The 27,464-nt window shown below is 39.2% G+C and overlaps 1 protein-coding gene and 4 long non-coding RNA genes across 15 annotated transcripts; 2 read left to right on the forward strand and 3 right to left on the reverse strand.

Moving 5' to 3' along the window:
• Positions 1–1,957: 1,957 nt before the first annotated feature.
• Positions 1,958–27,266, reverse strand: LOC143511785 (E3 ubiquitin-protein ligase TRIM39-like). The gene is made up of 8 exons (XM_077001431.1): positions 27,149–27,266; positions 3,780–3,908; positions 3,532–3,678; positions 3,175–3,318; positions 3,015–3,066; positions 2,818–2,841; positions 2,700–2,726; positions 1,958–2,481 (listed from the first exon to the last, which is right to left on the reverse strand). Exons 2-8 carry the CDS (start codon positions 3,783–3,785, stop codon positions 1,973–1,975), a joined length of 909 nt encoding a protein of 302 aa, XP_076857546.1. The 5' UTR covers positions 3,786–3,908; positions 27,149–27,266; the 3' UTR covers positions 1,958–1,972.
• On the reverse strand, positions 8,531–15,393 carry LOC143511797 (uncharacterized). Of its 2 annotated transcripts, XR_013130266.1 has the most exons (6): positions 14,996–15,393; positions 14,668–14,783; positions 12,249–12,378; positions 11,226–11,510; positions 9,440–10,247; positions 8,531–9,304 (listed from the first exon to the last, which is right to left on the reverse strand). It is a non-coding gene; the product is annotated as an uncharacterized LOC143511797 (long non-coding RNA). The 2 variants fall into 2 exon arrangements; XR_013130265.1 differs by having other exon boundaries at positions 14,668–15,391.
• On the reverse strand, positions 15,507–22,574 carry LOC143511795 (uncharacterized). Of its 3 annotated transcripts, none has more exons than XR_013130255.1 (9): positions 22,433–22,574; positions 22,180–22,270; positions 21,432–21,824; positions 21,254–21,350; positions 19,384–19,435; positions 19,154–19,201; positions 18,791–19,002; positions 18,410–18,521; positions 15,507–17,684 (listed from the first exon to the last, which is right to left on the reverse strand). It is a non-coding gene; the product is annotated as an uncharacterized LOC143511795 (long non-coding RNA). The 3 variants fall into 3 exon arrangements; XR_013130256.1 differs by lacking the exon at positions 22,433–22,574 and adding an exon at positions 19,586–19,645 and having other exon boundaries at positions 15,752–17,684; positions 22,180–22,282; XR_013130254.1 differs by lacking the exon at positions 22,433–22,574 and having other exon boundaries at positions 15,755–17,684; positions 22,180–22,280.
• Positions 18,922–21,123, forward strand: LOC143511800 (uncharacterized). Its single transcript, XR_013130268.1, has 4 exons — positions 18,922–19,055; positions 19,372–19,457; positions 20,218–20,305; positions 20,699–21,123. It is a non-coding gene; the product is annotated as an uncharacterized LOC143511800 (long non-coding RNA).
• LOC143511796 (uncharacterized) lies at positions 21,691–24,680 on the forward strand. 8 transcript variants are annotated; one of them, XR_013130264.1, is made up of 6 exons: positions 21,742–21,831; positions 22,156–22,493; positions 22,617–22,702; positions 22,930–23,267; positions 23,742–23,864; positions 24,443–24,680. It is a non-coding gene; the product is annotated as an uncharacterized LOC143511796 (long non-coding RNA). The 8 variants fall into 8 exon arrangements; XR_013130262.1 differs by having other exon boundaries at positions 21,691–21,831; positions 22,159–22,220; positions 22,442–22,493; positions 22,930–24,680; XR_013130263.1 differs by having other exon boundaries at positions 22,930–23,864.
• Positions 27,267–27,464: the final 198 nt, after the last annotated feature.

Genomic DNA, 27,464 nt, shown 5'->3' on the forward strand with positions numbered 1-27,464 from the left:
ACATGACAGATAGGCTGTATATGAATATATAGTTTCAGCCAATTTCTCTAGTATGTCCGTCTTGACCTTTGAGGTAGTTAGAAGAGTTCCGTTCTTCTTGTAATCTTCAAGGGCTCTTTCGAGGTACATCTCAGTTTCATATGCAAACTGTGGAATGGGGAACTGCTTTGGCCATGGTTGACAGCATTCTGTGGAACTTCGCCTAGAAAGAATAATGGTGTCATGGGAAGAAGTGGATTCACCAGATGGCTCTGCATACGATGCAGTCGACTCTTCACAAGATGCAGTCTCACAGTCAGTTGATGGTTGACCAGAGGTACTGCCAAAACGTTCACCAACTGGATACGAGTTAAGAAGAATTGGGGCAGTGCAAACAACCTTTACGGTGTCTTTGTGTTTAATTTGATCACTTTTATTCAGGGTAAAGTAGTCTTCAAATTCTGAGTCCAGATACTGAAGACTGAAGTAATCAGAAAGTCCAAAGGTCTCCTTTACTACAGCTTGCAGCTCCTCCACACTGTGCGGGATTCCCCATGGAAGAACCAATTTTTCAATACGATCATCAATTATTACTCTGAGTTTTGCCTCCATCTCTGTAAATATACACACGTTCAAAAGCATCACAAGCAGAAACCAACAGACATGACCAGACATACAATGCAAAATTTGAGGAAAAGACTGCAATTATTACATTAGAATAATTAGATTTTTGCGTCTTATTACAATGAACTAATGCTTTACATTTTTTTTTTGTTATCTCAAATTATATTTCTTGACTTTCTCTAAATGCCTTTGTAATTTTTATAATGCAATTTTAATATTTAAATAATTGTATTACCAGATTGTATATTACCAGAGTAATGTGCAGTATACGTGTCATGAAATGTAAACAATACTATTGTTTATTACCTAAAATGCACAACAAATGTGCCGTTTCGGTGTAACCAAGCGTTTTCCTCCCACACTGTATGCGACCAAGGGGTACACGTCATCAAGTTTCTGCTGCTCCAAGAGTCATTTTGCCAGTGTCCTACAGTTGAAAAGATCTTAGATGCTCTTCATACCAGGCCGCAAGTAATTTTACAATGAAATGCAGACAGTTGTCCAAAATGGCTATCTGAACAATCTCAGCAAAGTCAGGCAGTCCGCCAGTAGAGCCATAAGACAAGATCATTCCAACAGTGTACCTTGTTCCATGGTAGGTAACAGTGCTGGCCAGCTGCACAGTTGACAGAAGTGGTGACATTTCCCTTAAGGCCTCCTGTATGTCTGAATGTAGCACATCAATAGGCATTACAGTGACACATGCGTTTCATATTTTCGTGACACACAAGGGTGGTTTTCCCCACGTCTGAATGCATGTGGTATGCCATCATCATCTGATGTCTTGTAGAAAGGGTCAACAACACATTTCTGAAATTGTTAGTGTGCTTCACAACTTGCTTGAAAAATCTGTGCTTAGCTTCGAAGCGCATTGTCCATACACCAACCAGAGGTCCATATTTCCATATGGACCATCCATATCAGTGCAAGATAGTGTTCCAAAAAATGATGTTTGACAACAACCACCTAATGAGTAAAATCTATCAATATTCTGTATCCTTGAAGTAACCGATAAAATTTAAGTAAAGTCTACTCAATGTGTCACAGTTAATTTTATTAAAGCAAAGTTTTGTAAAATACAATTAATAAACACATTACATTTCTTGAATTTGATTTTTAACTACATGTATCCTTTTTTATTATGTATTGGTAACTTTTAATTATTTAGTAAACATTAATTAACCCCAGTCCCACTTTTTACAGTGTAAAGTGTTTTATATTAAAAGTGCGTAATTGTGCATCATGTTATAATACAATTAGACTGAGCTACATAATGTGATGAACACATGACTATATATCAACAAGTTGCACTGCCAAGGCAAGAATGGTGTTGTATTGTTGTAATGAAAGTGATGGTGAAACATGATTTTCAGTTTGTCTCCAATGTATCAAACACAGGGTAGATTCTCCCACACTTACTGAAGTCTGTTTTAAATGTGAAAATATTTTTTCTTTTTTCTGTATTGTAGAATGAAAGTTGGCCTTCCTCCATATCTAGATACATTCCTATCTTAGAGGGCGTGGCCTGATTGAGTTTGGTAACTGGATCAGTCAGAGCCATCAGAGATCCTAGCTGCAGACGCAGAGTCCAGTACCCTGTTGTTGTATTCAAATTAATGAAGCCACATCGTGGAGCTGACTCCTGCACTACACCCAACCTCCAATCACATTTCCCAGTTACATCCACCTCCCAGTAATGTCTGCCTGTGCTGTAGCCCTTTTTGGCTTGGACACATGGCCAACCATCATACTGATGAGGTGTTCGTTGGTGCCACAGCCATGGATCAGACTCTTCATGGGTCTTGGTTCTCACAGAACACCCATCCTGAGACAGCACCAGAGTTGGGTTTGCTGTGATTGGATCTAGAATGACTTGATCTAGAAATAAAAAAACAAAACTATGATAATAACAGCACAGGGTAGTGTTAGGACCTTCTGTGAATGAGGCACTAGCATTTCAGAATAAATACAGAAGATGAGGGAAAACACAAGATATGCTAGCCAAACCAGGAAGTGATCATTTGAATACTAATGAAATTCAGATGTTATCGTTTAGTTATAATTTGTGTGCTTGGTGATATATCCTGATGTCATACCTGATGACTTCATAATCCATTTCCATACTGAAAAATAGAGAATATTTGTTTGTTCATATTTGTTTTAACATCACTCTCATCAGAATACACAGAGGTCTGTCATAGAGCAGGAACTGACCTGGAGCTGGGACATGCATGTTATCTGGAAAGGAAATTACATCATTTTACACAAAGTCACAAAGAAAATATTCTAAAGTTGTGAACTCCATGTTGCTTTCATACCACTGGTTCAAATTTCAGCATTTAAGACTTCTGCACACACAAAGTAGTTTTGAATACCTCACATAAATACAACTATACTTATGGTAATCGTACCTGTTTTTTTAAACCTCTGTTCAGTCTTAAACCACAGTTTAAGGAGGGACTCCTGGAGAGATAAAAAGAAGTCATGTAAACAGCAGCATCATACTTCTGTACAGATGTTATCTGGTTCCTCACAGTGAACGTTCCTCTAGGCCCACGTGATGGTCTGTACCTCTGACTTGTCTTTCAACATGATGTTTCTTATGATCAAGTCCATGACCGGCAGCATGTTGGTCAGCTGTCCTTTCTTCCACTGCTTAACCAGATCTTTAATCACAGCTTTTTGCTCGGCTGTGAAAAGCAGCCTATTGAAGTCCTAGAGAAAGTAAAACAACTAAATAAAATGTAGTTTACATATATCTATGTAGGATTATTTCATCCATTTTATTGTGAAAATCTTGTGAAGAAACTGCTGGAAGTTTATAATGTTCAGTTGTATCATCAAAGTGTGTGATGTGCAAGTTAGAGTTAGGTGTAACATATTTGTATAACAGAAAAACAATATATTACTATTGCATTATTGTTTTACCTGGGAACCTCTTTTAAATTCCCTTATCCAATCAGAGAGGATTATTTTTCCATCGTTTAATCTGTGCTGCATATGTGCATATTTCTGTTGCATATCTGATCTTTCGGATGCGTGTTGATCTACACCAAACTTTAGCTTTCCTGGTACCTGCTGATACACATCAGGTTTTACTTTAGAGTGAAAATGAAAGTACAAAAAGCAATAAGGCAGAAGCAGAATAACTTGAAAGGCACTCATAGTCTTTTCACCTTCATGGGTTGTTGACTCGTTTGCTGTGATGATCTCAGTTCCTCTACCCACTGCAGGATCAGAGTACAACCCTCCTCTTCATTTATCTCACCATTACTCACTCCAGACACTATGGTGGCATCTCTAAGCTGAGGATCCGTCCCAGCAAACATGGCAACAGTGGCCCTCTTTGGGACCACAGCGGGCTTAAAATGTGGCCCTATTTGGGCTGCCCACATTGGACCCCTTCCGTTTTGAACGTGGGGGCGTAACAGGGCCCACTGTTATGGACCCAAATGGGCTACCCGCAATCAGCCCAGTTATCCGAGTTTGCCCAATTCAAGCCCTTTCTTAGCCGACTACTTAGCCCACAGTTGCCTACACTGGCCCCACATATCCCAGCAAACATGGCAACAGTGGCCCTCTTTGGGACCACAGCGGGCTTAAAATGTGGCCCTATTTGGGCTGCCCACATTGGACCCCTTCCGGTTTGAACGTGGGGGCGTAACAGGGCCCACTGTTATGGACCCAAATGGGCTACCCACAATCAGCCCAGTTATCTGGCTTTGCCCAATTCAAGCCCTTTCTTAGCCGACTACTTAGCCCACAGTTGCCTACACTGGTCCCATATAACTTGCCATTGTTCAGCCTATAGCGGTCAATTTGCCACTTTCCCACTCTGAGCCACTTATGGACCCAATCAGGGCCACTACTCAGCCCACAGCTGCCTACACTGGCCTCACATATCTTACTCACATTAAGCTATTGCACTGTTCCACCCATAGCCACCACCACTTTCCCATAGTTTGCCATCTGTGTATTCTCTTCTTTAAACTACAAATAGATTATCCAGAAAATATTTTTTTTGCCTCTTTTGGAGCCTAAATGCTTACCTCATGTAAAAACCACGAGGAGTTTGGAAAAGGGTCAAGTCATTATTTATTTTACATTGAAAAAACATTAAGTTTAAACTTAAACTAGCATTTACATTTGAACTGCAGATGCAGATGTCTTTTGCATTCAAAAGATTCTTATAATTTATAATGTCACATGCTTGCTGAATATTCTGAGCACAGCAAAAATTATGAGTAATATAAAACAGTAAATGAAATATCTTTCAAGTGCAAGAAAAAAATGACACTGAATTCACTAAGAATATTTTAAACAGAACGACTGGAAAACCATAATCAATAACATGAACATCATAAATCAGACTTGGTTCTGTGTGTGTCTTCTCAACATTCTTTCTTTTCTACCTCCATCACGGTCTCTAGCGTTCCTCAGCCACACCTTGATTGCAGCCTCAACTGCAGCATTGGTCACTTGTTCTGGTGCACTTCTGTGGACTGCCGCTATGTAGTTGTACAGCACAAATGTACAAAAATATTCTGAATGTTTCAGATTAATAAAACAGGTAGAGACTAAAACACTTTCATAAAATTCTATAAAATGTAAAATACATTTTAAACATCTATTAAGTGTTGCCTTCATCCACTATCACTTTACCACAAAAGTGAAAAAGTATTGACTGAGCAATTTCCAGTGAAAACTTAGACAAACTGTACAGATGAATTGCAAGCAAAAGAAATAATAAACCAAAATATCAAAATCCTTCTCACCTATGACCACTTTACAGAGGATGAGATCTTGAAAAGATCTCTTCTCCCCAGAGCCTTTCCAAGAGAGCTGCAGAGCAAGACTGTTAGCAAAGTTGAGGTGATGGAATAAGTTGTAGACACCTAGAAAAAAATATAGATATAAATTTACCTACACATATTCACTGTGTATACACAGAGTTGTATATAAAAGCCAGCAACTAGACTGTAGGTGCTTGAAATCTCGAACGCGGCCTATATTTCGTGTTAAGATATATCTCACAAACAGCATGCTAATGTGTAAATGTTTAGCTAGCGGGTCTTGTCAACTAACTAAATTTACGGGCGCACTGCAAACATTAAATATACAGTGTGTGTGTGTGTGTGTGTGTGCATGCGCGAGCGCGTAATAGGTTTGATAAGACACCCTAACAGCAATGGCGTTTATAACGTGGTAGGGATTACACTATGACCCAGACAGCACAGATACGTCGGCAAGACGTTTATGCGACGTTCACAGTTACGTCGTTAAAGCATCTGCGGTCGGTCGTTTGCTCACTATCGAACGCCGTTTGGGTCAAAACGTCTAGAATGACGTCCGTGTTAACACGTCAAATTTGGACGTCTTAAGACGTACAAAAATGCCGTGTTAAGACGTCACTTTTTAACGTCTTAAGACGTTTTAACGTCTTAACACGACGTTTAAAATTGGGTGCTACCACTTCATCAATTGCTGAGGGGAGAAATCAAAACATTGCCAAAAAGCCCCGCCCCCATTGTGAAAGCAGCAAATAGAGCAAAGAGGACACAGAACCCCTTCTCTTTAACCCCTTCAGACCCGAATTATGTTCCAGTAATGGAAAAAATATATACAAATGCAAATTTCTGTCTGTAATGAACTCCAAAACAAGACTCAGTAAAAAAATATTAAATATAATACTTTTATAGTAATTTTTTTTATGTCCACTGCAGTGGATGGTGGGTCTTAACTGTTGTAAAGCAATGCTATACAATATGTATAATTTTATGGTTTGTTTGTTTTTCCCTTTTTGAACATAAACCTGATCAATAGACTAAAAATGCTATCCAAGTTTTGGGGAACATCTCTTATTATGAAAAGTAATATATATAACAAGGAGAAATTAGTTGAAATTATGGATGCATGTACGATTCCCAGTACATTCGCAAACCTCAGAACTCCCATTGCAATGTGCAAGCCTACAAGGGCTTCTATTTCATGCACTGATGCACTGCCATCTTCAGAAGTTTTCTGATGACTCTGCTATAGTTGGTTGTATCAGCAGGGGTGAAGAGGATGAGTACAGGACAACGGTGAAGGACTTTGTCACATGGTGTGAGCTGAACCATCTACAGCTCAATGTGATAAAGACAAAAGAACTAGTGGTGGATCTAAGGAGGAACAAGGCACCAGTGACCCCTGTGTCCATCAATGGGGTCAGTGTAGACACTGTTGAGGAATATAAATATCTAGGGGTCCACATCGATAATAAACTGGACTGGGCTAAGAACACTGACGCCCTTTACAAAAAGGGACAAAGTCGTCTCTACTTTTTGAGGCGCCTGAGGTCCTTTAACATCTGTCAGGTCATGCTAAAAGTCTTTTATGAGTCTGTGGTGGCGAGTGCTATCCTCTATGCCGTCACATGCTGGGGTAGCAGACTGAGGAGGGAGGACGCCAACAGATTCAATAAATTAATACGCAGGGCCGGTGATGTAGTGGGTGTGGAGCTGGACTCTTTGGATGCAGTCTCTGATAGAAGGACGCTGTCTAGACTGCATGCCATTATGGACAATGTCTCCCATCCACTACACAATCTAGTGATGAGACATAGGAGCACATTCACCGCTTGTCTCATCACACCAAAATGTACCACAGAGCGTCACAGGAGGTCATTCCTACCTGTGGCCATGAAGCTCTATAACTCCTCCCTCAATACATGACACAATACAGGACACTACTGTTTATTTTCAGTTTATTTTTATTTTATTGTTAATTTAATTTTATTTTATTTTATTACATATTATGTGCAATACATACTTATTTTACATTTTATGTTAAATTGAATATTAGGATGTTTATTCTTTATTATTTTGTACATATTTTTATATTTTATAGAGGTGTTTTATTAAAATAATATGCAAATGGTTGCACTGTAACAAAAGCAATTTCCCCCTGGGATTAATAAAGTATTCTGATTCTGATGCATGTTTGTAGCCCCTCACAGCAGTTTTTTCAGCATAGACATTTGTCATGGTGGTCATCAGCTCAAACATCTCTTGTGGAACGTATCATTTGAAGTAAGCATATGGAGTTAATGGTTCAGTGATGTTTGTGATAGGATCTTCCCAAGTAGACGCCACTGGACGTTTGTTCTTTGTCAGGCTAGCATAAGGATCACCTTCACAATATAAAACAATCTCTTCCTAATTTTCCTGCCCTGATCCTTCCTCATCATGTAGTATCTCAAGAACAACGTCTTGTCCTATCACTGGTACTTCCTCATCTCCTGGAATAAATAATAAAAGTAGCTATATGTTCATACATTGTTTTATGGACAACAATGGGAGTGTTGGAGTACCAGTATTTAACAGATAGCTACACTTATCTACTCTTGAGAGACATGCACTCTACATCTTCACCATCATTACTATCCAAACTTTCAATTTCTGATATATTTCTGCTGTCAAATAACTGAAATATTAATGAATTTTTTAATGGTTCTGATATTCCAAAATTTGTTTTATTTCTTATTTACAGAATGCTTTTGAAGTTTATGTATTCAACTGTAATTTATTTGTTCATTTGTAATAAACATCAAGTGACTGAGACTGCTTGCTTATTCTAAAACTTAGTGTAATGACATTAATTCAAAGTTGTATGTGTGTATGACCTCAGTCTCAACCAATATTTTTACATTAGCTTCCTATAGCCATATACAAAGAATTAACATGACAATCATAGATTTAATATCAATTTGTTCTGTCTCACTACCCTGGTATCGTGAAATAACTTACACCATTAACAGTTTAGAACATATTTGGTAAAAGTTATACTTCATCAAGATGTGAGCTAGTAGCAGTTTAATCACAACCATGGGTATTGTCTTCTGTTTAGCAAGAATCGTTGGTTTCTTCAAGAAACAGGAGTGGGGATTTCAAAGAATGAAGTTTATTTGTATGTGCTTTTTATTCCAAAGTAATCTGACAGTCTACCAACACATAGGTTACATACAGAAAAAACCACACCCCTTGAGGTGTTAAAGAATTTACATACAGACATACATTGTCGGGGGAGAATCCCATATGGCAGACTGTAAGATAGCCCCAGCCGGGTGGTTGTTACGTCAAAGGAGCGCACCAAGGTCAAGGGGCTTTTTATTGTCATTACATCTGAGCACAGGTAGAGTGTGATGAAATTTTGTTCCTCCGGAACCATGGTGCAACACAAATCGACAGTACAACAGACAAAGTGCGGCAGGGTAACAAAACAATGTGCAAAATGTGCAATCTCACAGCAAGACATTACAATAAATACAACAGGCCAGAGACAATTGAGACATGGTGTAAAGTGCTGGTGCAGTGCAATGTGGTATGAGATAAGTGATGTACTGTGTCATATGGAACATACATGAACACAGTGGTTCTGAGGTAGTTATTAGGTCCTGTGGGAGAGCAGCAAATATTTCTGGTGGGGGGTTTCAGTGCGTGTGTGGGGACAGATCAGTGTTGGTGTGTGTCAGTTCCGTGTATGGGAGTTGAGGAGCCTGATTGCCTGGTGAACGAAGCTATTACAGAGTCTGGAGGTGGAGGCTTGGATGCTCCTGTATATTTTGCCGGACGGCATCAGAGTGAAGAGACCGTGTGATGGGTGGGTTGGGTCTTCCACAATGCTGGTGGCTTTGCGGATGCAGCGTGTGGTATAGATGTCACTGATCGAGGGGAGAGAGACACCAATGATAGATGCAATCAAGATTAACACAATAGGTAAATAGAACAAAGAGAGGTCTCGCGGGAGATCAGTATAACTGGCATATGTATCATATTTAAGAGAGGAAGTTAAGTACCTGTTCAAAAATATCAGTTCCCAAACTGTCTCTTGCACTCCCCAAAGGATTTATGTTTTGCCTGAGGTGTCCCAATTGTTCTTCAGTAGGTATAAACTGATTAACAGGGACATCAATTGTTTGAGGCCAGTCAAAGGCAGGCACTCTAGCCCCGTGGCCCTCCGCTGTGGCCGCCCCTGCCCCGTGGCCCTCCGCTGCCCTCAATCCAACTGTTGCAAACGGGTTCCTGACCATCCCCTGGCACTGTCTGTTCATCTGCATCTGTTCATCTGCAAACACACTTTGAATGCCAGTGTGATGTTGCAAATGTTGTGACAGACAACCTTGCACAAAAATCTGATACGGTGACATGTGTTGAGCAGTTCTTAACTTGTGGTGGTTCCACTGACTAACAAACAACCTGAGATCACGGTTTATCCGAGGGAGATAAACAAAGTGAAGAGCCCAGATGTGTATTTCATTACTGGATTCCAATTTTCGTTCATTCTCCAGATATACAAACAACGAATGGTAGACCTTTGTAACACCTCTCCACACATCGCCTCACAGTCTCTCAATGCGCTGGTTATGAGTGCTCCTCCCTCGTAAAGCACTTCCCCTGCTTGAGCCTCGGAAGACATCCATAAAGAGACACATCACATTGTTTTCCCCTCCATGGTCACATCTGACCCTTGAAGGGACACCATACTGGCTGACCGCTGCAATGAACAGATCCATTACAGTGTCACTTCTGTTGTTGTTCGACGCATGAAGGAACACCACAAGTCTGCTGTAACCATCAATACCTCCATGGATCACAATTCTCCACCTAAAAAATATGGAAAAAGATCAGGGAGTGACAGAAGAAGAAAAAAACACATTAAATTAAAAGCTATTCACACAAATAGTTTGAATGTAGCTACAACGAGGACTACGCCTCTATGCTATGGTTGGGCTTTCATAGTGGTGGGTGGGGGGGGGGGGGGGGGGGGGAGATCACTGCTGCATTCAAATGAATTCACACTTAATATAATGTCATTATTAGTCCCCCAATATCCCCCACTTATAACTAACAGACATCTTTATATCCAACCAACTTGGGCAAGCATTGTATGTGCAAGAGATAAACAGTAGTGTTTTTATTCTCCTGTTTTAACATATAACCAAAAATCTTAAATGATAGTTGGGATGATGATTATTATTTTTGTAATAGTATAAAGATTCCAATCCATTACACCAGACTCTTAAATAACAGTTATTATAAAGAGTACAGCAACCATCTTTTATAGCCTTGAATTGGAGGTTGGGTGACTGCTGCCCCTACATTTTAATATTCCATTCTTGCAGTTTGACCTGATTAGGTCCCAAATGAGCCTCCACCTGTTACTATATGGATATAAGTGGTACGCAGTTCAGTAGTTGTTGCTTTTAAAGACTTGACACCTATTGAATTTATGATTCAACAGTTACATTTAGAGCTGTTCCCATCCATTTCTAATACCATCTTGTTCCATTAACCCTGTTCCCATCCATTTTCTAATGTCTTAGGCAAAAACTGCATTTTCTTTGCAACAGATGTACTCTTTGTTCCTTCCTAGACACACAGTCCTGACCTGAACTAATCTAGACACAGACTTTGGACATTTTCCCCATTTACATTTATATTGTTGTCATTCCCTAAGATTATACAAGATTGAACTTAACAATACCAACTTCATAATCAAAGAGTTAGCTTTACATTGGCTATTGACACAGTTGGTGGAAATAAATCAACTTAAGTAAAAAAACAGTTTCTATTGCTACTTACTTAATGAGTTTATGGTTTCCATCTATATGCCACTATCCTGCCACTCTGTATGTTCTTCTGTGAAGCCTGTGGGACATAGTCCGGAGAGCAGCACCTTTAGGATTAGTCCTGATTACACTTTGACGAACACGTCGTCTCTGGACTAGGACGCCTTCACCAGCAAACCGAGCCCCAACAGCTTCAGGTCCTATTTCGTCATTGGCAGAGACAATCTCCAGCACACGGTTGTCAAGTGCTTCATCTGATAGAGCTGTGTAACGGTCCCGGAAAGATAGATTGTACTGTCTAGAAACACAAAGTGTATAAGAATGCAGATTAGTTTTACGATAAGGGAAAGACATATTTTAATACTGTGCTACAGTAGTAAAATACAGTCAATACAGTCAACTGCTTTACAGTGAACAAATCATAAATCAGATACTAAAACAAACAGAACTCATTCACATATTTTAAGTGCAATTCCAAAAATGTGGCTAGTAAATTAGAATTTTCAACTGCTGTGTTATATGAATACAAAAGGACTACACTAATACACGAATCATGTATGTTTTTTTCAAAACTGTGATTTTATGCAAATAATTTAAATCAATCCAAGCTGCACTATACCGTATCTTGAAGTAGTTACTCCACCCCCTTACTTGATATATAAATTTAATGTGTTTCCACTTAGAAATTCCTATTTAAATGTCCAAAATACACAAAAATTTGGATGGAGGGGGCCACCACTTTTAATCACAGATCATGCACTCTACTCCAGATAAGAGCTAATTAGCACAGGTTTCTGTTAGCTAATGGATCAGAGCTAAGCAGTGTTCTACTGCGAGCATATTAGCTTCCTTGTGATGCTGCATCAGTGTTAGTTCAAGACAGTGTCTTCACATATATCATGTATTGTTCTACATCCTACTGGTGTGCAATTAGATTTGCAGTTCCAAAATTTCGTGTTCATTATTCAATTTGTAGACAGAACAATTCACAAATGTTTCATAGAAGGGCTTAAAAAAAAGACCTATCAACACATACCTTAACCGTCATTTCACTGTGCTTCTTGATACACAGTTAAATTATAACATCTGCAACTGTTGTTGTGTTACTTGACACACTGATCTCCCCACGTGTCCTGCCCTTCGTGGTACAGTGAAACCAGGAAAAGCTATAGTCCAAGAGAAAGTAGCATAGAATTAATAAAAATAACAGAAAATGGAAAAAACAAATCAACTTCAGATTTGAAATAGAAAAACCAATGAGCCCAAGTAAAATGATTTGCTTTGGAATTTCATATGTTGGTTATACAGTTTATACAGAAATATTTTTGCAAACATTCAATTGCAGTTGTTACTGCTAAGGGTGTCACAATCAGTTAATAAGCTTAAATAACCTTTTCACATTCTATACATTTTAACTACATTTTTATCTATGATAAACGTATTTATGAAATCAGCTGGAGAGCATTTGAACACAACACTGTTACAAAGCTAACTAGAACAATGCATTTCCTGAACGAAATACTATAGGGCTTGAAAAGGTGTGCCCGTTATTAAGTTAGTTACTGTTGACAATTCAACCCTAAGCTAAAAATAAGGGTTGCAGATGTCTGCTTGGTGTATGTGTGTGTTAGTGTGTGGACTGGGTATGAGATATGTATGTGTGTGTGTGGTGTATATCTGTGTGTCTGTGTGTGTGTTTGTGGAGTGGGAATGAAAGGTGTGTGTCTTTGTAGTGTTTATGTGTATGTGGAGTGGGTATGAGAGATGTATGTATGTGTGTGTGGTGTATATGTGTGTATGTGTAGTGGGTATGAGAGATGTATGTGTGTGTGGTGTGTATGTGCAGTGGGTATGAGAGATGTATGTATGTATGGTGTATATGTGTAGTGGGTATGAGAGATGTATGCATGTGTGTGTCTGTGTGGTGTATATGGAGTGGCTATGAGAGAGAGATGTAGTGTAATATTATTGGGTTACTGTTTCTTTAAGTTGTGTGTGTGTGAGAGAGTGCGCGAGGAGCGAGAATGAGAGAGGAAATTTACTTCTGTTGAGTGAATTCGCTTGTATTAATGTTAAAATAAAAGAGAAGAGTTGTCAACAGTGTGTGCGAGATCTGTGCGTGTGTGCACGTGCGTGTGTGGGGGGAGGGGGAGAGACATTCCTCACACTAACTAATCTCTGTTACTGTGAGTGGAGAAGGCTTGTTTAATGTGATTTGCACACTCCTAACAAACGGTCGTAGTTCGGGACATATTTAACTTATCACTTAACCGAAGAGATTGTATGAAAGAGGACCCCTTGGTGATGATTTTGGTGTAATTGTTTGACCCTAAAATGACAATTCGGATTCTGAGAAATTAACATGGGAGCTAATGGAGCAGTTTTCTGTGCCTAGTGCCAAACAAATGCTCATAACTCTAAAACGAATCGATCAAATGATTAGATATCCCGGCGTGCCAGAAAGGACAAGTTTCTCTCCCATTTAAATTTTAAATTGAGCTTCTAGGTGAAGGTGTAAGGATTTTACAGCAGTTTATCCAGGAGAGTTTTGATAATTTTTCATGCCTGCACACCCTCTAAAGCCCTATCCGGACGGGATTAGTTTCTCAGGGGGTCCTGGGGTAATTTTCACTTTTACGGGGGGTCCTCTGTGATTTTAATCCCGTCCGGAACGAGCATGTCCGTGTTTTTCTCAGACGTCCTCAGAGAAAATTACAGGCGGAATTACCTACTGTTTTTCGCTGTACTCCGTGGTCGTCTGGTAATTTTAGTCCCGTCCGGATCCACATGTCTGAGTTTATACATGCAGACATCACCTCGCGTTTAATAAAACAGCTATATGTCCACTGCCACGCACCGTAGTTACACGTTGGGCGCGCGTTTTCACGGAGATCCACGTAAAGACAGCGGCGAGCGAAAATGGATTTACTGGATTTTTTAATGGATTTATTTTATTTTATTTAACGGATTTATTTAGCTATTTACATTCATTAGCGATTTTTTATAATGTGTTTTCTGTATTGGTTTAAAAAAATAGCTTAACTTAAACGGAGATCTTAAATGCTGAACTGAACAGTAGTAAAGTTAAAAGTTAAAAAGGAATCATCAGAGTTGGCAGTGTGACATTATTAAACATGCTATCACGTGACAAGGCGATGTCATGTGACCGAGAAAGCCAAAAACTCACGGGTCCTCCTGTTTTTTCAATTGCTGTCCGGATGCAAGAGTTTTATCACTGAGTACAAGGGTGAAATATTTTTCACAGACGTCCCCCTGAAAAACTAATCCCGTCCGGATAGGGCTTTAGTCACACGGTAACTCGCAGTTGTAATTTGAAACCTCCATTCATTTCAATGGGGGGCTTAAACATTTTAAAACTTAAATTCATTCAAATCTATACATCCTATCGACTCAAAAATTACATAGCGGCTGTTTTATTTGACAAGCAAACTTACCATGTTGATGTTGATTGCTAGCTTCCTGAATTAATTCACTGATGAGTCCAAGCATTATCAGCCACTTCGGCTTCAACCAGTCGGCCACTGGCCCAGCGAATGCTCGAGGCCATAGTCTCCAATCAGTTTCAGTCACATAAAACGTGATATAAATTCACTGTCGTAACATGACCCGTGTTCTCTACTTTCTACTACAAATATGTTGATGAACTCGGTTCAGAATGAAATACAATTCACTTTAAAATATCACGAAGCCACAACTACATTTATGTGAAGAAACCAGAGTATATCAAATAACTTTTGTACACTGTACTAATTGATAGCATACCTAGTTATAACAGGTTGTACATTATCAAGTTGCTGATCATCCGACGATAAAACTCGTGTACATTCTAAAAATGTTCTACGGCAGTCGTTCAAAAAATTCCTGGAAGCCATCGCGTTCTCTACTCGACCAAATTACCTGCGCAAATAAACCCACATGGACTATTCCAAACACACCTTCACCGCTTCATCTAAGTCACGTGATAGATACGTAGCCCCAGAACCAGCCCACGTAAGGCCCATGTGACCACAACGTAAAGCCCATGTAACCACAACGTAGAGGCCATGTCACCGCAACGTAGAGCCCATGTGACTAAAACGTAAGCCCTACGTCAACAAGGGGTGGGTATATTGGCGGCCACCAATAGTATGGAAGTCTAAACATCTAAACTAGGGATGCACCGAAATGAAAATTCTTAGCCGAAACCGAAAACCGAAAATGAGGAAACCAAGGCCGAAAGCCGAAAACCGAAACACATTATGCCAATTATTAGTAACACTGGATTTATGGCTAACCTCACTAAAATCAAGGCATTGCTATTCAAAGAATAAATCAACTACAAAATTTGATTTGAAAATATTTATTTAGCACTGACATTACAGTAATGCATATTATAAAATAAAATTAGTGGTGGGCCGTTAACGGCGATAACGCTGACAACGGCCGACCACTAATTAAATTTAACTCACTTGCAGACCGTTTTTATCTAAGAGGATAAATATATGTATTTTATACGAGTAAAATTTAATTATAACTGACTGGCCTGAAAGATAAATATAAATTCTCTCATAAAACGTGACGTGAGTTGCAACAACATTAAACAGCTCAGGTAAACACACTTCTGAGAAATGTTGTCTACTCGGCAAAACATAAAGCTGGGCGTACACTGTGCGATTTTTGGCCCATTTTCAGCCGATTTTTCACTCGTGCGACTATTTTTGCGATCGGCCGAGTTTCGGCTCAATCGCGTGTCGTGCATCGTTTACACAGGTAAACGAGGAACGATTCACACCTCACGACCAACTCCCGATCAGAAATCGCAGCGTCGCAAGAATATCAAACATGTTTGAAATTCAAATCGCTCCTCGTGAGATTGCTTGAGAGCGTCGGGTCGTATAGTGTGAGTATATGAATCGTGAGCTGTGAACTTTTAAACCCTGCGATTTAGTCGTACAGTTTGAGCTGGAGCTGAGTACACGATTTAAAATATCGTACAGTGTACGCCCAGCTTAAGGCAACTAGTTCCATAATTTTTGGTGTAATGTCCTTTGCCTTGGCGCCATCACTGGAAAACTTTTTTGCTAGCCTTTATCCAAATAAGCGCGAGCAGGTGGCGATTTTTGCTTGTGTCATCACAACACATTGTTTCGGCTGTGTTGTTTCGGTGATGAAAGTATTTCGGCCGAAAACCGAAAATGCAAATTTAAGCCATTTCGGCCGAAAATTTTCGGTGGCCGAATTTTCGGTGCATCCCTAATCTAAACGTCTTAAGACGTCCAAAAGTTACGTGTTAACACGGCACATTTTGTCGTGTTAAGACGCTAAAACGTCTTAAAACGTCAAAAAGTAACGTCTTAACACGGCATTTTTGTACGTCTTAAGACGTCCAAATTTGACGTGTTAACACGGACGTCATTCTAGACGTTTTGAGCCAAATGGCGTTCCATACCTTACCAACGTCGTTTTTGGATCAAGCCATGCGAGTCCGTTATTCCGTCGAGCGTTTTCGCAGAGTTTGCATGTTTTGTTCTTTTAAAGATCTTCACGCGAGCAGCAGTAGCCTATTTATTCTTGTTCTGCATATAATCCCAGGTAGACAACTAGCTAGATAACGAAATAGTTGTTTGTGGAGTTTAATTCCTATTTCCTGTTATTCAGATTTTGCCTTTAAATGATTTAAAGAGACAGCCAGTTTACAATTTTGAAAAGTTGCATTAACCAATTCACATGCACAAACAAAAACTTAACAAATTCTAAAGTGTACATAAAATATTATTTTGAAAAGTTGTATTTTAGAACCAATTCACATGCATAAACAATTATTAAAAAATGATAATGTAAATCACATTATTATTATTCAAAATAATCATCTTTCGGCAATTGCGTGTCAGTCTGTCCATGACAATTGCGAACAGTCCTCATCCTTTAACTTCCACCACCTGATCTTAGGTGGCGCTCTCACTCTCCTCTTCTTCACCTCTAAAACCATACTACATATCACCATCCTATGCTGTTTAGCTACACTCTCCCCTGGTAACACCTTGCAATCACTAACCTCTCTCAGGTTTTGTCTCCTAGAGGAAATAGTCGACCTGTGTGTATCTTCCCCCACTCTTACGTTACCCTGTGCTCTTCCTTTTTCTTAAAGTAAGTGTTAACTACAACCATCTTTATCTTTATCCTCTTAGCAAAATCTACCACCATTTGTCCTTCCGTATTCCTTTAACACCATATAATAATAAAAGTGTTGTCGTTGTTTAACTATGATATTGTAAATCATTTTCTCAGTGCTGTAACAAAAACGCAACTGTCCATGTATGAACACGAAGGGCTTAAATCGACTTGATCACGTTGATTCAGCGTGGTCTTCCGCGATGAAGTCTGTCAGGCGCCAGACGAAGCCAGTCTTTCATCGACTTTTCTGCATCAGCTTCACATGGGTGGGACAGCTGAGGATTTCTCATCGCAGATGCTGTAAGTACAACATTGTTTAATTAGAAAATTACTTGTATGTTTTAGTTTCTAAGATAATTTTGGGCCTAAGGATGAGCCTGTTGCTAATAAGCCATTTAGGCACTATTGCTAAGAAGTGCTAATGAAAAGCTGTGTACATGAAGTTTAGTGGCTGTTCAGATACAGAAACTCTATGGCTTGTGGGTGTGGAAAAATGAATGGGATGGAAAGAGGGATGAAAACACAACAGATGAGTGCAGGTACTAATTAGTATGCCTGTGGTTTAGAGCAATACGGCACTATGGATATTATACTTTGAATACATTTTTCCAATGACTGCTTTTCAATTTGGCACTAATTTCTCTTCATAGAAGAGTATGTGCGTCTTAAGATTTAAGAGTGACACTGAATTGTTTCATGTAATATGCATTGCAAATCATTTCTGAGATATGCCATCTTAAAATTTCTTAAAAAGTCAGTTATTTTACTCAGTGGTGTCCAGTTCTATCCAGAAAGGGGCACTTTGGCTGCAGAAGCACACATGATAATTTTTTAAAAACTGATACCAACATGAAGCCTTTGTGGATAAGATTATTCACCCCTGTTGTGACTATACACATCAAAACTAAGGATCACCAACCAAGACGGTAAATGTCAATTATAAAACAAAGCTATTTGTGATTTGTTTTTTATGGTACTATATTTGTCATGTTTGGTATACTATGGTCTTATTTTCATACTTACATACTACAAGTTCCTTGATGCGAGTGTGCCCAATTCCTTTTTTTCTCCTCTGCCACACCAGTTCCCTAACCACAAGGCCCTGACTGCCCCCATCTAATGACAGCTTTGACATCTGTAGACAGACAGAAAGATAAATAAAAACCAGGGACCAAATTCATAAAAGGTTTTTAAAATTTACAAAGGTATGAGTACAAACATTAAGGAGTTCATAATAATGTTCCTTAAATCAACCCTCAGGATGGATGGATATATCGTTCTTAATTTTGTACTCGAAAGAAAAGATAATTACTTTGTTCCTAAATAAATGTTTATCTTTTACAAGATGTTTACAAAATGTGTACTCTGTGTGAGTTTGTTAAAATGGTATATTTCAGTACTGACCTTTTTTTTTGTGTCACTGTTGGTCAAATCATGTTCTAGACGCACAAAATCCTCTGCACACTGGAGGGGGAGTATGTTTTCTTCCAGATCTTCTTCCAGTGGTGTTGGAAGATTTCTGCTCCTCTCTCCTGCCATTGCCTGAACAACTGCAGTTAAATGCTGCAGTTGCAGCTGCACCTCACCAATAGCCTCAAGGATGCATCAATCAGTGGCTGTGACATATATAACATACACAACAATAAAATTTAAATGAATATTCAAAAAGGTTTGCATTAACATTATTATATACATGGATATATTTAATTTGAGCAAGGATGTTTAGTGAAATTGAGTTTGTTTGGAATTAAATTTTTGAAAACATACGAGTGCACTGGGAGGGTATTAAACGTCCTGAGGCACGAGCTCTTGATGCTAAAAAAGTAGTAAAAACATGCAGTAATTAGAGTCAATGCAATGGACAAAAATAAGGATAAAATAAGGATATTGTCTTAAACTGCTGTGCCCAACAACAAATATTTAATATGAAGACCCAGTGTATGTGTAATATTGCACTGCTTAGAGTAAACATTTTAAACTTTCAGTATGTGTCCTACCATGAGGTGGAGATGTGAGACCAATCGGAGGACTCCTATTGTGGCTGTGGCGCTGTGGAAAGAATATGTCTTTGGTAAGTACATGTGTGTTCATATGTGTTTGTAATTTCTTTAAAAAGGTACACTGCAGATACTGTCTGCATTTTAGGGAACAAGCTAAGTTTACATGGAGTATCTGTTTTACTGTACCCTATAACCTTACTTTGATAGGAGGACATTGTTCTAAAATCGACATTCTGACTGTGTAGTGGCGGGTTTGATGCTGGGGGGGAAACATTGACACAATAGGTTTAATCAGACTTAATTGATCAGATTTTAATGACATAGTTTAGATCAGCAGTGCTTTCTTACTTTGAAAAGTATCCATTAGAATATGACCACTGAGTGGTGTCAGCAGAGCAAAGTGTAATGTTCACAATAAGTGTGTTTTTAGCATCATGAATACTATTATAACAATGCTGCAATACGTGACTCCCTCTGGGATTAATAAAGTGATCTATTTATGTTTCTAAATGGGTTGAAATGTGGTGTTGTATTAATTTAGTAGGTATAATGTGGAAGTATGCAGGTTTTCTTTGTTTTACACTTTTCCCCCTCATTTTCAGAAGTGTCGACTGGATTCCTGGCCCCTATTCTGTGTGTGAGTAGTTCTGCTAGGAGATTTATTGAATGTTAACATTGCTGATATATTTCTTTTAGCGTTGTTTAGTGAAATCCCTGAAGTTAACCTCCATCCAATGCTGCCTTACTCTGGGTAGACTTGGGGCTGTGAATACATAAATGGCATATGAATATAAATACATTTAAGTCATTCTTTTTTGTATTTCAATGCAGGTATGATCAGGTACCTACAAGTGTTTGGAGGGTTTACTGGTTTCCCCTTGGCTGTAAGCTGTGGTTTTGATATTGGAGCTAAGAAGAGGTAAGGACATTAGTCCTATACTATCGTCATTACATTAGCTGCCTGTTAGATTCCGTATTAACTATAAAATACTTTTATTAACATATAAAACACTGTATGGCTTAACTCCAGAGTATCTTAGTGAACTTATTGATCATTACAACACAGCACGTTCACTTCGTTCACAGGACGCAGGGTTATTAACTGTTCTTTTATTAACTGATCAAAAAGATCACAGCAGGTGGAAGAGCCTTTTCTTTTAAAGCTCCACAACTGTGGAATAATCTTCCTGCCTTTATGCGGGACTCAGACACAGTCTCAATGTTTAAAACTCGACTAAAGACTTATCTGTTTAGTTTGGCCTTTGAATAATCTGTTACATATTTACCACATCATTTATCTTTCTTCTCCGAGGTTCACCTGGGGAGTAACACTGCAGTCGGAGACTACAATACCATTATCATCACTCCGACACGGAATGAAAACCTGCCGTTCATCACAAGACATTTACATTGACAATATCAACACCTAGAACTTTTATTCTAGTTACCTTATACTTAGCCTGATTATGTGATTTGTTTGTGACTTGTGTATTCGTCTGTATAATTTGTGTGTTAACGGGCCGCCCAATGGAGGATGGGTTCCCTTTTGAGTCTTGGTCCTCCCAAGGTTTCTTCCTATTCCCCACCATCTAGGGAGTTTTTCCTTGCCACTGTCGCCTTTGGCTTGCTCATTAGGGATTTGGACCCATAGTATTGTTAACCTTGTAAATCCTGTAAAGCGCTTTGTGACAACTTGTGTTGTGAAAAGTGCTATACAAATATATTTGATTTGATTTAGTAAGGGACAGTGCATTTTAATTATGTATGTATATATTATTTGGAGTTTAATATATTTGTAGAGAACATTCTGTACATCAGGGTTTCTCAATCCTGCTCCTACACAATATTTGGGTGTTTTTGTGCTTACTGTGTACTTGTGGTGGTGGCCGAGGTAATTTGCTCTTGGGCCTCTTTGCTTTGGTTGAGACTCTTCATCTGACCACCAACATGGTCTCTTTTTTGATCTGTAAGTAAGTTATAGTTGAAGTCATCTAAATCACAATATATACTTATGTCTAGATTACCTCAGTGGAAGATAAATGTACCTTGATTTAGGTCGGTTTTCTCCATCGGAAATAAGGTCGGATGTGTCACATGATGTCTTCCATTTCCTGTTGACATTGTCTAGTGCAGGGGTACTCAACTAAATTTGTCCGCGGTCCAATTTTGGCAGATAGCGGTCACCTGAGGTCCGGGGGGTGGCGAACGCAAGTTGTTGAGCGGGGGTGGCGAACGTAACACTCGTGACGGAGTGTTTTTTCAATAGCCCTGAAATAAATACTCCGGTTTAAAATTAATTCTCCCGTCAAAATGAATAAATATGGTTTTTTTGGGTCCGTATCCAGTTAATCAGGAATGAGATTGGGTCCGGACAGGACTGCGTTCGGGTCCGGATACGGACCGCGGTCCGCCAGTTGCCGACCCCTGGTGTAGTGTATCTAAAAAGTAAGGAAATAAGTTAGCCAACAACACTAACGATTACACTCCCTTTCCCTTTTTTGTCAATGTTTTAGTTACAAAGAAGCTAATCTAAGGCGAACTAGCTAGCTAACCTAGGCTACAGCTAACGGACAAGCTGGTTTGAACTCGCGGTGTTGTCTCGCGCGATTGCCGTCAGGGCCGTTGTAGTAAAATGATGGTTAGCTTAGATGCTAACACTTTAACCGTAGGCCGTTGTAGTAAAATGGATAGCTAAGATTTAACTTTCAGAGATAGTTAGATTCTTGGAAACAACCAGTTATTAAACATTACTTCATTATTTTACCTCAGTAGAGTTATAACTACATAACCTACCTGGGTTTCCCTGAAGAAGTCCGTCTGTTGCTCACCCACAGGTACAGGACTGCTGGACGCTCATTGGTCCTTTCCATTATACGTCAACATTCTAGAACGTCATGGCGAGTGTATTGACCCCCAGTAATTTGCCAGGACAAATGTATTAGAGAAGGATGATTATACATTGCTTAACTGTATTGTCCTATATTAATGAAACTCAATCAACATGAAATGGTCTCAGCTGTGTAATTCTAAAGTGAATTTGACCTACCATCAACAGAGACTGAGTTACAAGGGGGTGCATTTTACGGCAGGTGCTTGGAAGCAACAAGGTAAATATAAAGCAAAGTTATTAATATACAGTGGTATTATAAATCACAATAAATCACACACATACTAGAAATCATGCCAAATGCATTTTTGAGAATGTGTGTATTGTCATAATTACACTAAAGGGCGTTCCTGCGAAAGACAGGCTGTAACGTGCAGCACTCTCCGTCATGCACGTCAGCAGGATCGTGGTGGTGTCTTGGCTTTGAACGTGAGTGTACAGTAGACTACAGCAGTTGTTGTAACATTATAATTTTAATTTAAAAGTTCACAAGAACTTTATCCGTTTTTACACTTGAACCCAAATTATGATGATGGTCAAGTGGCATTTGTCAAGATCTTTTAGTTACTTGTATTAAAGATTTTGTTGTCTTAACAGTCAACCTTATTATTTAGCAATGCAGGCTTATCATTTTGATCGATCTAAACTGTCCTTAGTTTGCAGAGTGCATATTAAAGGAAATGGCTGTCAACACCCAAACCACTCAAGAGGCAGTCAATGAGCTGAGGCTGGGCATTGCCATGACTCTCCTCCAGGAATCTGGCGTGTTGTCTTTGTGGTTGGTCACTGTAAATGGCATAAAATTTATGTCCTCTGAAATGCATGTTCTTTATTAAAATAATATACGTTTTATGCTAGTTAATTAGTACCACATCCTGTATGGACATATGTTTGACATGTAAAAATGAGGAAATGTATTAATACTTTCATCTCAGACAATCTGAGCAACCTGTGCCATTACTGTGGAATGGAGGATCATGATCAAACAAACTGGGTAAGCGCAGCAACACATCTAAATACATTGATCTGCATGTACTATTGTTGAGATATTAGTACTACAAATATTAGGCTATTAGTCGTACATAATGTCATAATATAGCATTTTCTCAGGGATCCTTTAAATCCTACAAACTACGAATTATACTCATTTATAATTATGCTCAGTTATACTGTGAATTAGACCCATTTTCTCAAATTTCTATCAGAGACCTTGGAACAGGCTGTCTTTTCTCAGTTTTATTAGTATCTTGAGAGGAACAAATTTCTTTAAGTCAACCATCTGTGGTACAGACCAGGGTATTCACCAGATATTGCTGTATTGTCAATAACAAAACCTCCCCACAAAGCCAGGAAAAGGTTGTCTTCTGTTCACATCCTACTAGATTGGTCTACTGTTTTTGATACTGTGAACTACTACATGTGAATTTCATCACTTTCTTGTGATGCTTGGTTCTCATCCTATCTTCAGGGTTTATCTGGTCATGTAGCCTGGGATGGCTCACACACAACCTCACCTTCAAGTGTCATTGCTGGAGCTCCTCATGAGTTTGATCTTTTCTCTTGAAATGCTAAATCAATACGAGCAACATCAGTAAGCTCTAGTCATCTTTACACTTGACTACTGTAACTCACATTTTGCTGGCTTCTAGAAAGCATTCAAAATACTGCAGCTCATATTGTTTGTCAACATGTGATTCTTGTTGAAAACACCATGCTGGCTTCCTGTTCAAGTAAGGAAGGTCTAATTCTCACATTTTCATTTTCAAAAGGCTCATCCTTTCACTGCTTTGCATCCAGGCTTCTACCTCTGGGCCCTTGTAATACACACTCTTATTCCTGATTGCCCTCCCGTTATGACCCGTGCCCGTGACTACGACTCTGTTTATGGAATCCCCTTGAATAAATCTCGCTCTTCTCAGCGTTTGTGTCCGCCTCCCTGCTCTGTGTCAAGCAGAATGTTACACTCACCTTTTAGGCAGTTTAATATGCTAACTCTGACATGCAAATGAGTGCAGTAAATTCTCAATCATTTATTTTGTAACATCTTTGCACTTAACTTATCAATAGAGCACTGCATCAAATCTTTGGACTAAAAATGTAAAGCATGATAGTAATTTCTACATTTTAGATGGGCACCTTTCAGTTAGACCTGCTTTTCATTTGTTCCAGATATGCTGTGACAACTGTGAGAGATGGTACCACCATGACTGCGTCCAGAAGCCTCCAGTTGATAAAGATTATACATGTCCAGCTTGCAAATAAAATGCATTAATGGCTGGTTATTATTATGTATTATTATTGGTGATGTTTATTGTTTGTGATTTTAAATTATTGTTTTTGTTAAATTACTGTTGTTGCTGTTATTATTGTTGTAAATACTTGGCCTAACCTTGCACTGTTGGTGTTTTTTTTTTTCTTTTGTAAACTTCTTGCTTTAGGTTCTGCTGTTATTTATTTAACTGTAAAATAAAAAATATTACCAATTATTTCTATAAATGTGCAGTAGCTCTCACTTTTTGTTTGAATGTTGTTGATTCTAGCTCAAAATCATTGTAGCCATATAGACACAACCAACCATCTTTACAGATGCAACACCATAACTTTAATTTAAAATGTATATGCATGTCAGTTAGAATATACAGAAAAATAATGTTATAATTATATCTCAGTATTAAATATAACAGGATGCACTGCTGTCAGGCCTCGTCAGTACATGATTTTTCTAACAGACTGAAACAAACACAGCACTCACATACAACACAGTATGTGTCGAACACAGGACATAACTATCCATGCCTTCATTGCAGCTGTTGTTGATGCCATCAATCAATTAAAACATTACTTAGCAAACTCTTTAATATGCCAACGTTTTGTAAAATCAAGGGCAAATAGTAACTGCCCACCCGTGGTAGATAGATCAGCACAGTAATTCCAATGACGCGCCCACCGAACTGCGACGAAACAGCAGGGCATGTTAGTTCTCAGCGCACCGCACTCACCGATAATCAGACGCCAAAAGAAGCGCCATACCCCGACGGTATTAAGCTGGTCCACCAAAGGAAGCCAGGCCCAACAATAACTTGCCACCGTTAGAGGTGCTGAGAAAACCGGATGACAGAAGGGAATCCGCACCCGTAACCATACCCCCGCTATTTATAATGCCAGGATTAACCTACCCCGCGACTCACACGGCTCCACCGCAATTTACAATTAGGGAGGGAGTGGGGTTGCCCCAAAAATCTCACTCTGCCACATCAGGATGGGAAACGTTGTTTTGACGTCGCAGCGATGCAATGGCGATGAATATGACGCTCCCGCTTTAAATCGTAAATTAGATGTGCATATGATGTATATGCGACGTTCGAAAATGGAACGCGATGTTTTTACGATATACTGATGTAAATACGACGTCTCTGAGACGTACTTGTGCTGTCTGGGTGAGTAAAAATGTTAACTGCTTCGAAATTTTGTGCATAATTATTCGAAATTTAAGTGTACGTATCAAATGATTGTATTGGTCAAAACATACCTTACAAATTCGTAATCGATGAACAGACGAGAACCGAGAAAGAGCTGGCAATCTTCTCAACAAACGATTTGCGCGTGTTCTTCTTGCCGCGATTTAATTATGTGCCTGTTATGTGCCTGATGAAAAATGTTAAGGGCCATCATACAGCTAATTGACTGAGGCAAAACGCCTGTTTTTGAATCACAAATCGTTTAAGTTTTGTGTTTTTGTTTCACTCAGTATATTTTTTTATAAGATGAAAAGCGAACAATTGTGGTTAGACACCCAACACTCGCAACAAAAAATATAAAGTGGGATGCAAAATAATATTCTACATGAGTGTCCACCAACTGCTGTTTTAACTACAATTCATCAGACTACAATACACAAAAGTGGGACTGAGGACTTGTTTAGTTTTAAAGTGCTACTTTTAAAGGTGTGGCATATGATGACCAACCATAATAACCACATCTGATGTGAGACTTGAAAAGAGACACAATGCAGCATATTCAAGTAAAAGCAGCTGGGCTGCTGTCCTTAATTTTCTTTACAGTAATCAAACATGCATTTCTTAGTGTGGGGTTGACTATGGGCAAGCCCTGGTGCACTGCCCACATTTAACCTGTAATGGCCAGAAGTGGGCTAATGGGCACGGGCCCAGAGTGGGCTAAACTATTTTGTGCCCTCATGAGGTTATCAGTGGGCAAGCCCAATGGTGCACTGCCCACATTTAACCTGTAATGGCCAGAAGTGGGCTAATGGGCACGGGCCCATAGTGGGCTAAACTATTTTGTGCCCTCATGAGGTTATCAGTGGGCAAGCCCAATGGTGCACTGCCCACATTTAACCTGTAATGGCCAGAAGTGGGCTAATGGGCACGGGCCCATAGTGGGCTAAACTATTTTGTGCCCTCATGAGGTTATCAGTGGGCAAGCCCAATGGTGCACTGCCCACATTTAACGGCCAGAAGTGGGCTAATGGGCACGGGCCCATAGTGGGCTAAACTATTTTGTGCCCTCATGAGGTTATCAGTGGGCAAGCCCAATGGTGCACTGCCCACATTTAACCTGTAATGGCCAGAAGTGGGCTAATGGGCACGGGCCCAGAGTGGGCTAAACTATTGTGTCCCATCATGAGGTTATCAGTGGGCAAGCCCTATCCCTCACTGCCCAAAGGAAACCCAAAATGGGCCCAAATGGGATTGTTTGCTGGGGTGTGTTTGGTCAATATTTTGTCAGATTATTATTTAATTTTCATTATTAGTATTGTTCATTAATAATAGTATTACTACTTAAATGTCATCAATTGTTCATTATAGTGAAGCAGTGTAGAGTTTAAGGGGTTTCTTCGTAATCTTTACTATTTACCTGAACAATTCTGTCCAGCTCAGCTGCTAGGTCTCTGAGGATACACCTGGAGTCCTCTATGGAGAAATCTGTTTGTTCATGCTTTTGAGGCTCATTTTGGAGAACTGGTACATTTGTGTCTTTCGGACTTAAAATCTGAACAGAAGCAAACAAGCAAAGTAAATTTTTGACAATGTTTTTAACACTTTTAAAATATATTATTTTTTCTTCGAAATTGAGCTTACTTTGAAAGGAAGACGTTTGAAAATCTTCGTAAGAATTTGATCCTTCAGCTAGAAGCAAGATAAAGGGGTTAGACATTACACAGACATGTCTA

The sequence above is a fragment of the Brachyhypopomus gauderio genome, chromosome 4 (genome assembly GCF_052324685.1).
Source record: "Brachyhypopomus gauderio isolate BG-103 chromosome 4, BGAUD_0.2, whole genome shotgun sequence".
Classification (NCBI taxonomy): Eukaryota; Metazoa; Chordata; class Actinopteri; order Gymnotiformes; family Hypopomidae; genus Brachyhypopomus; species Brachyhypopomus gauderio.

Bases quoted from the DNA above. Each gene is read 5' to 3' on its own strand.
- LOC143511785 (XM_077001431.1), bottom strand. The intron at 3,319-3,531 runs GTAAAACAATAA...TACTTTCTCTAG, and splicing joins AATTTAAAAGAGGTTCCCAG to GACTTCAATAGGCTGCTTTT. The intron at 2,727-2,817 runs GTCAGTTCCTGC...TCTATTTTTCAG, and splicing joins CATGCATGTCCCAGCTCCAG to TATGGAAATGGATTATGAAG.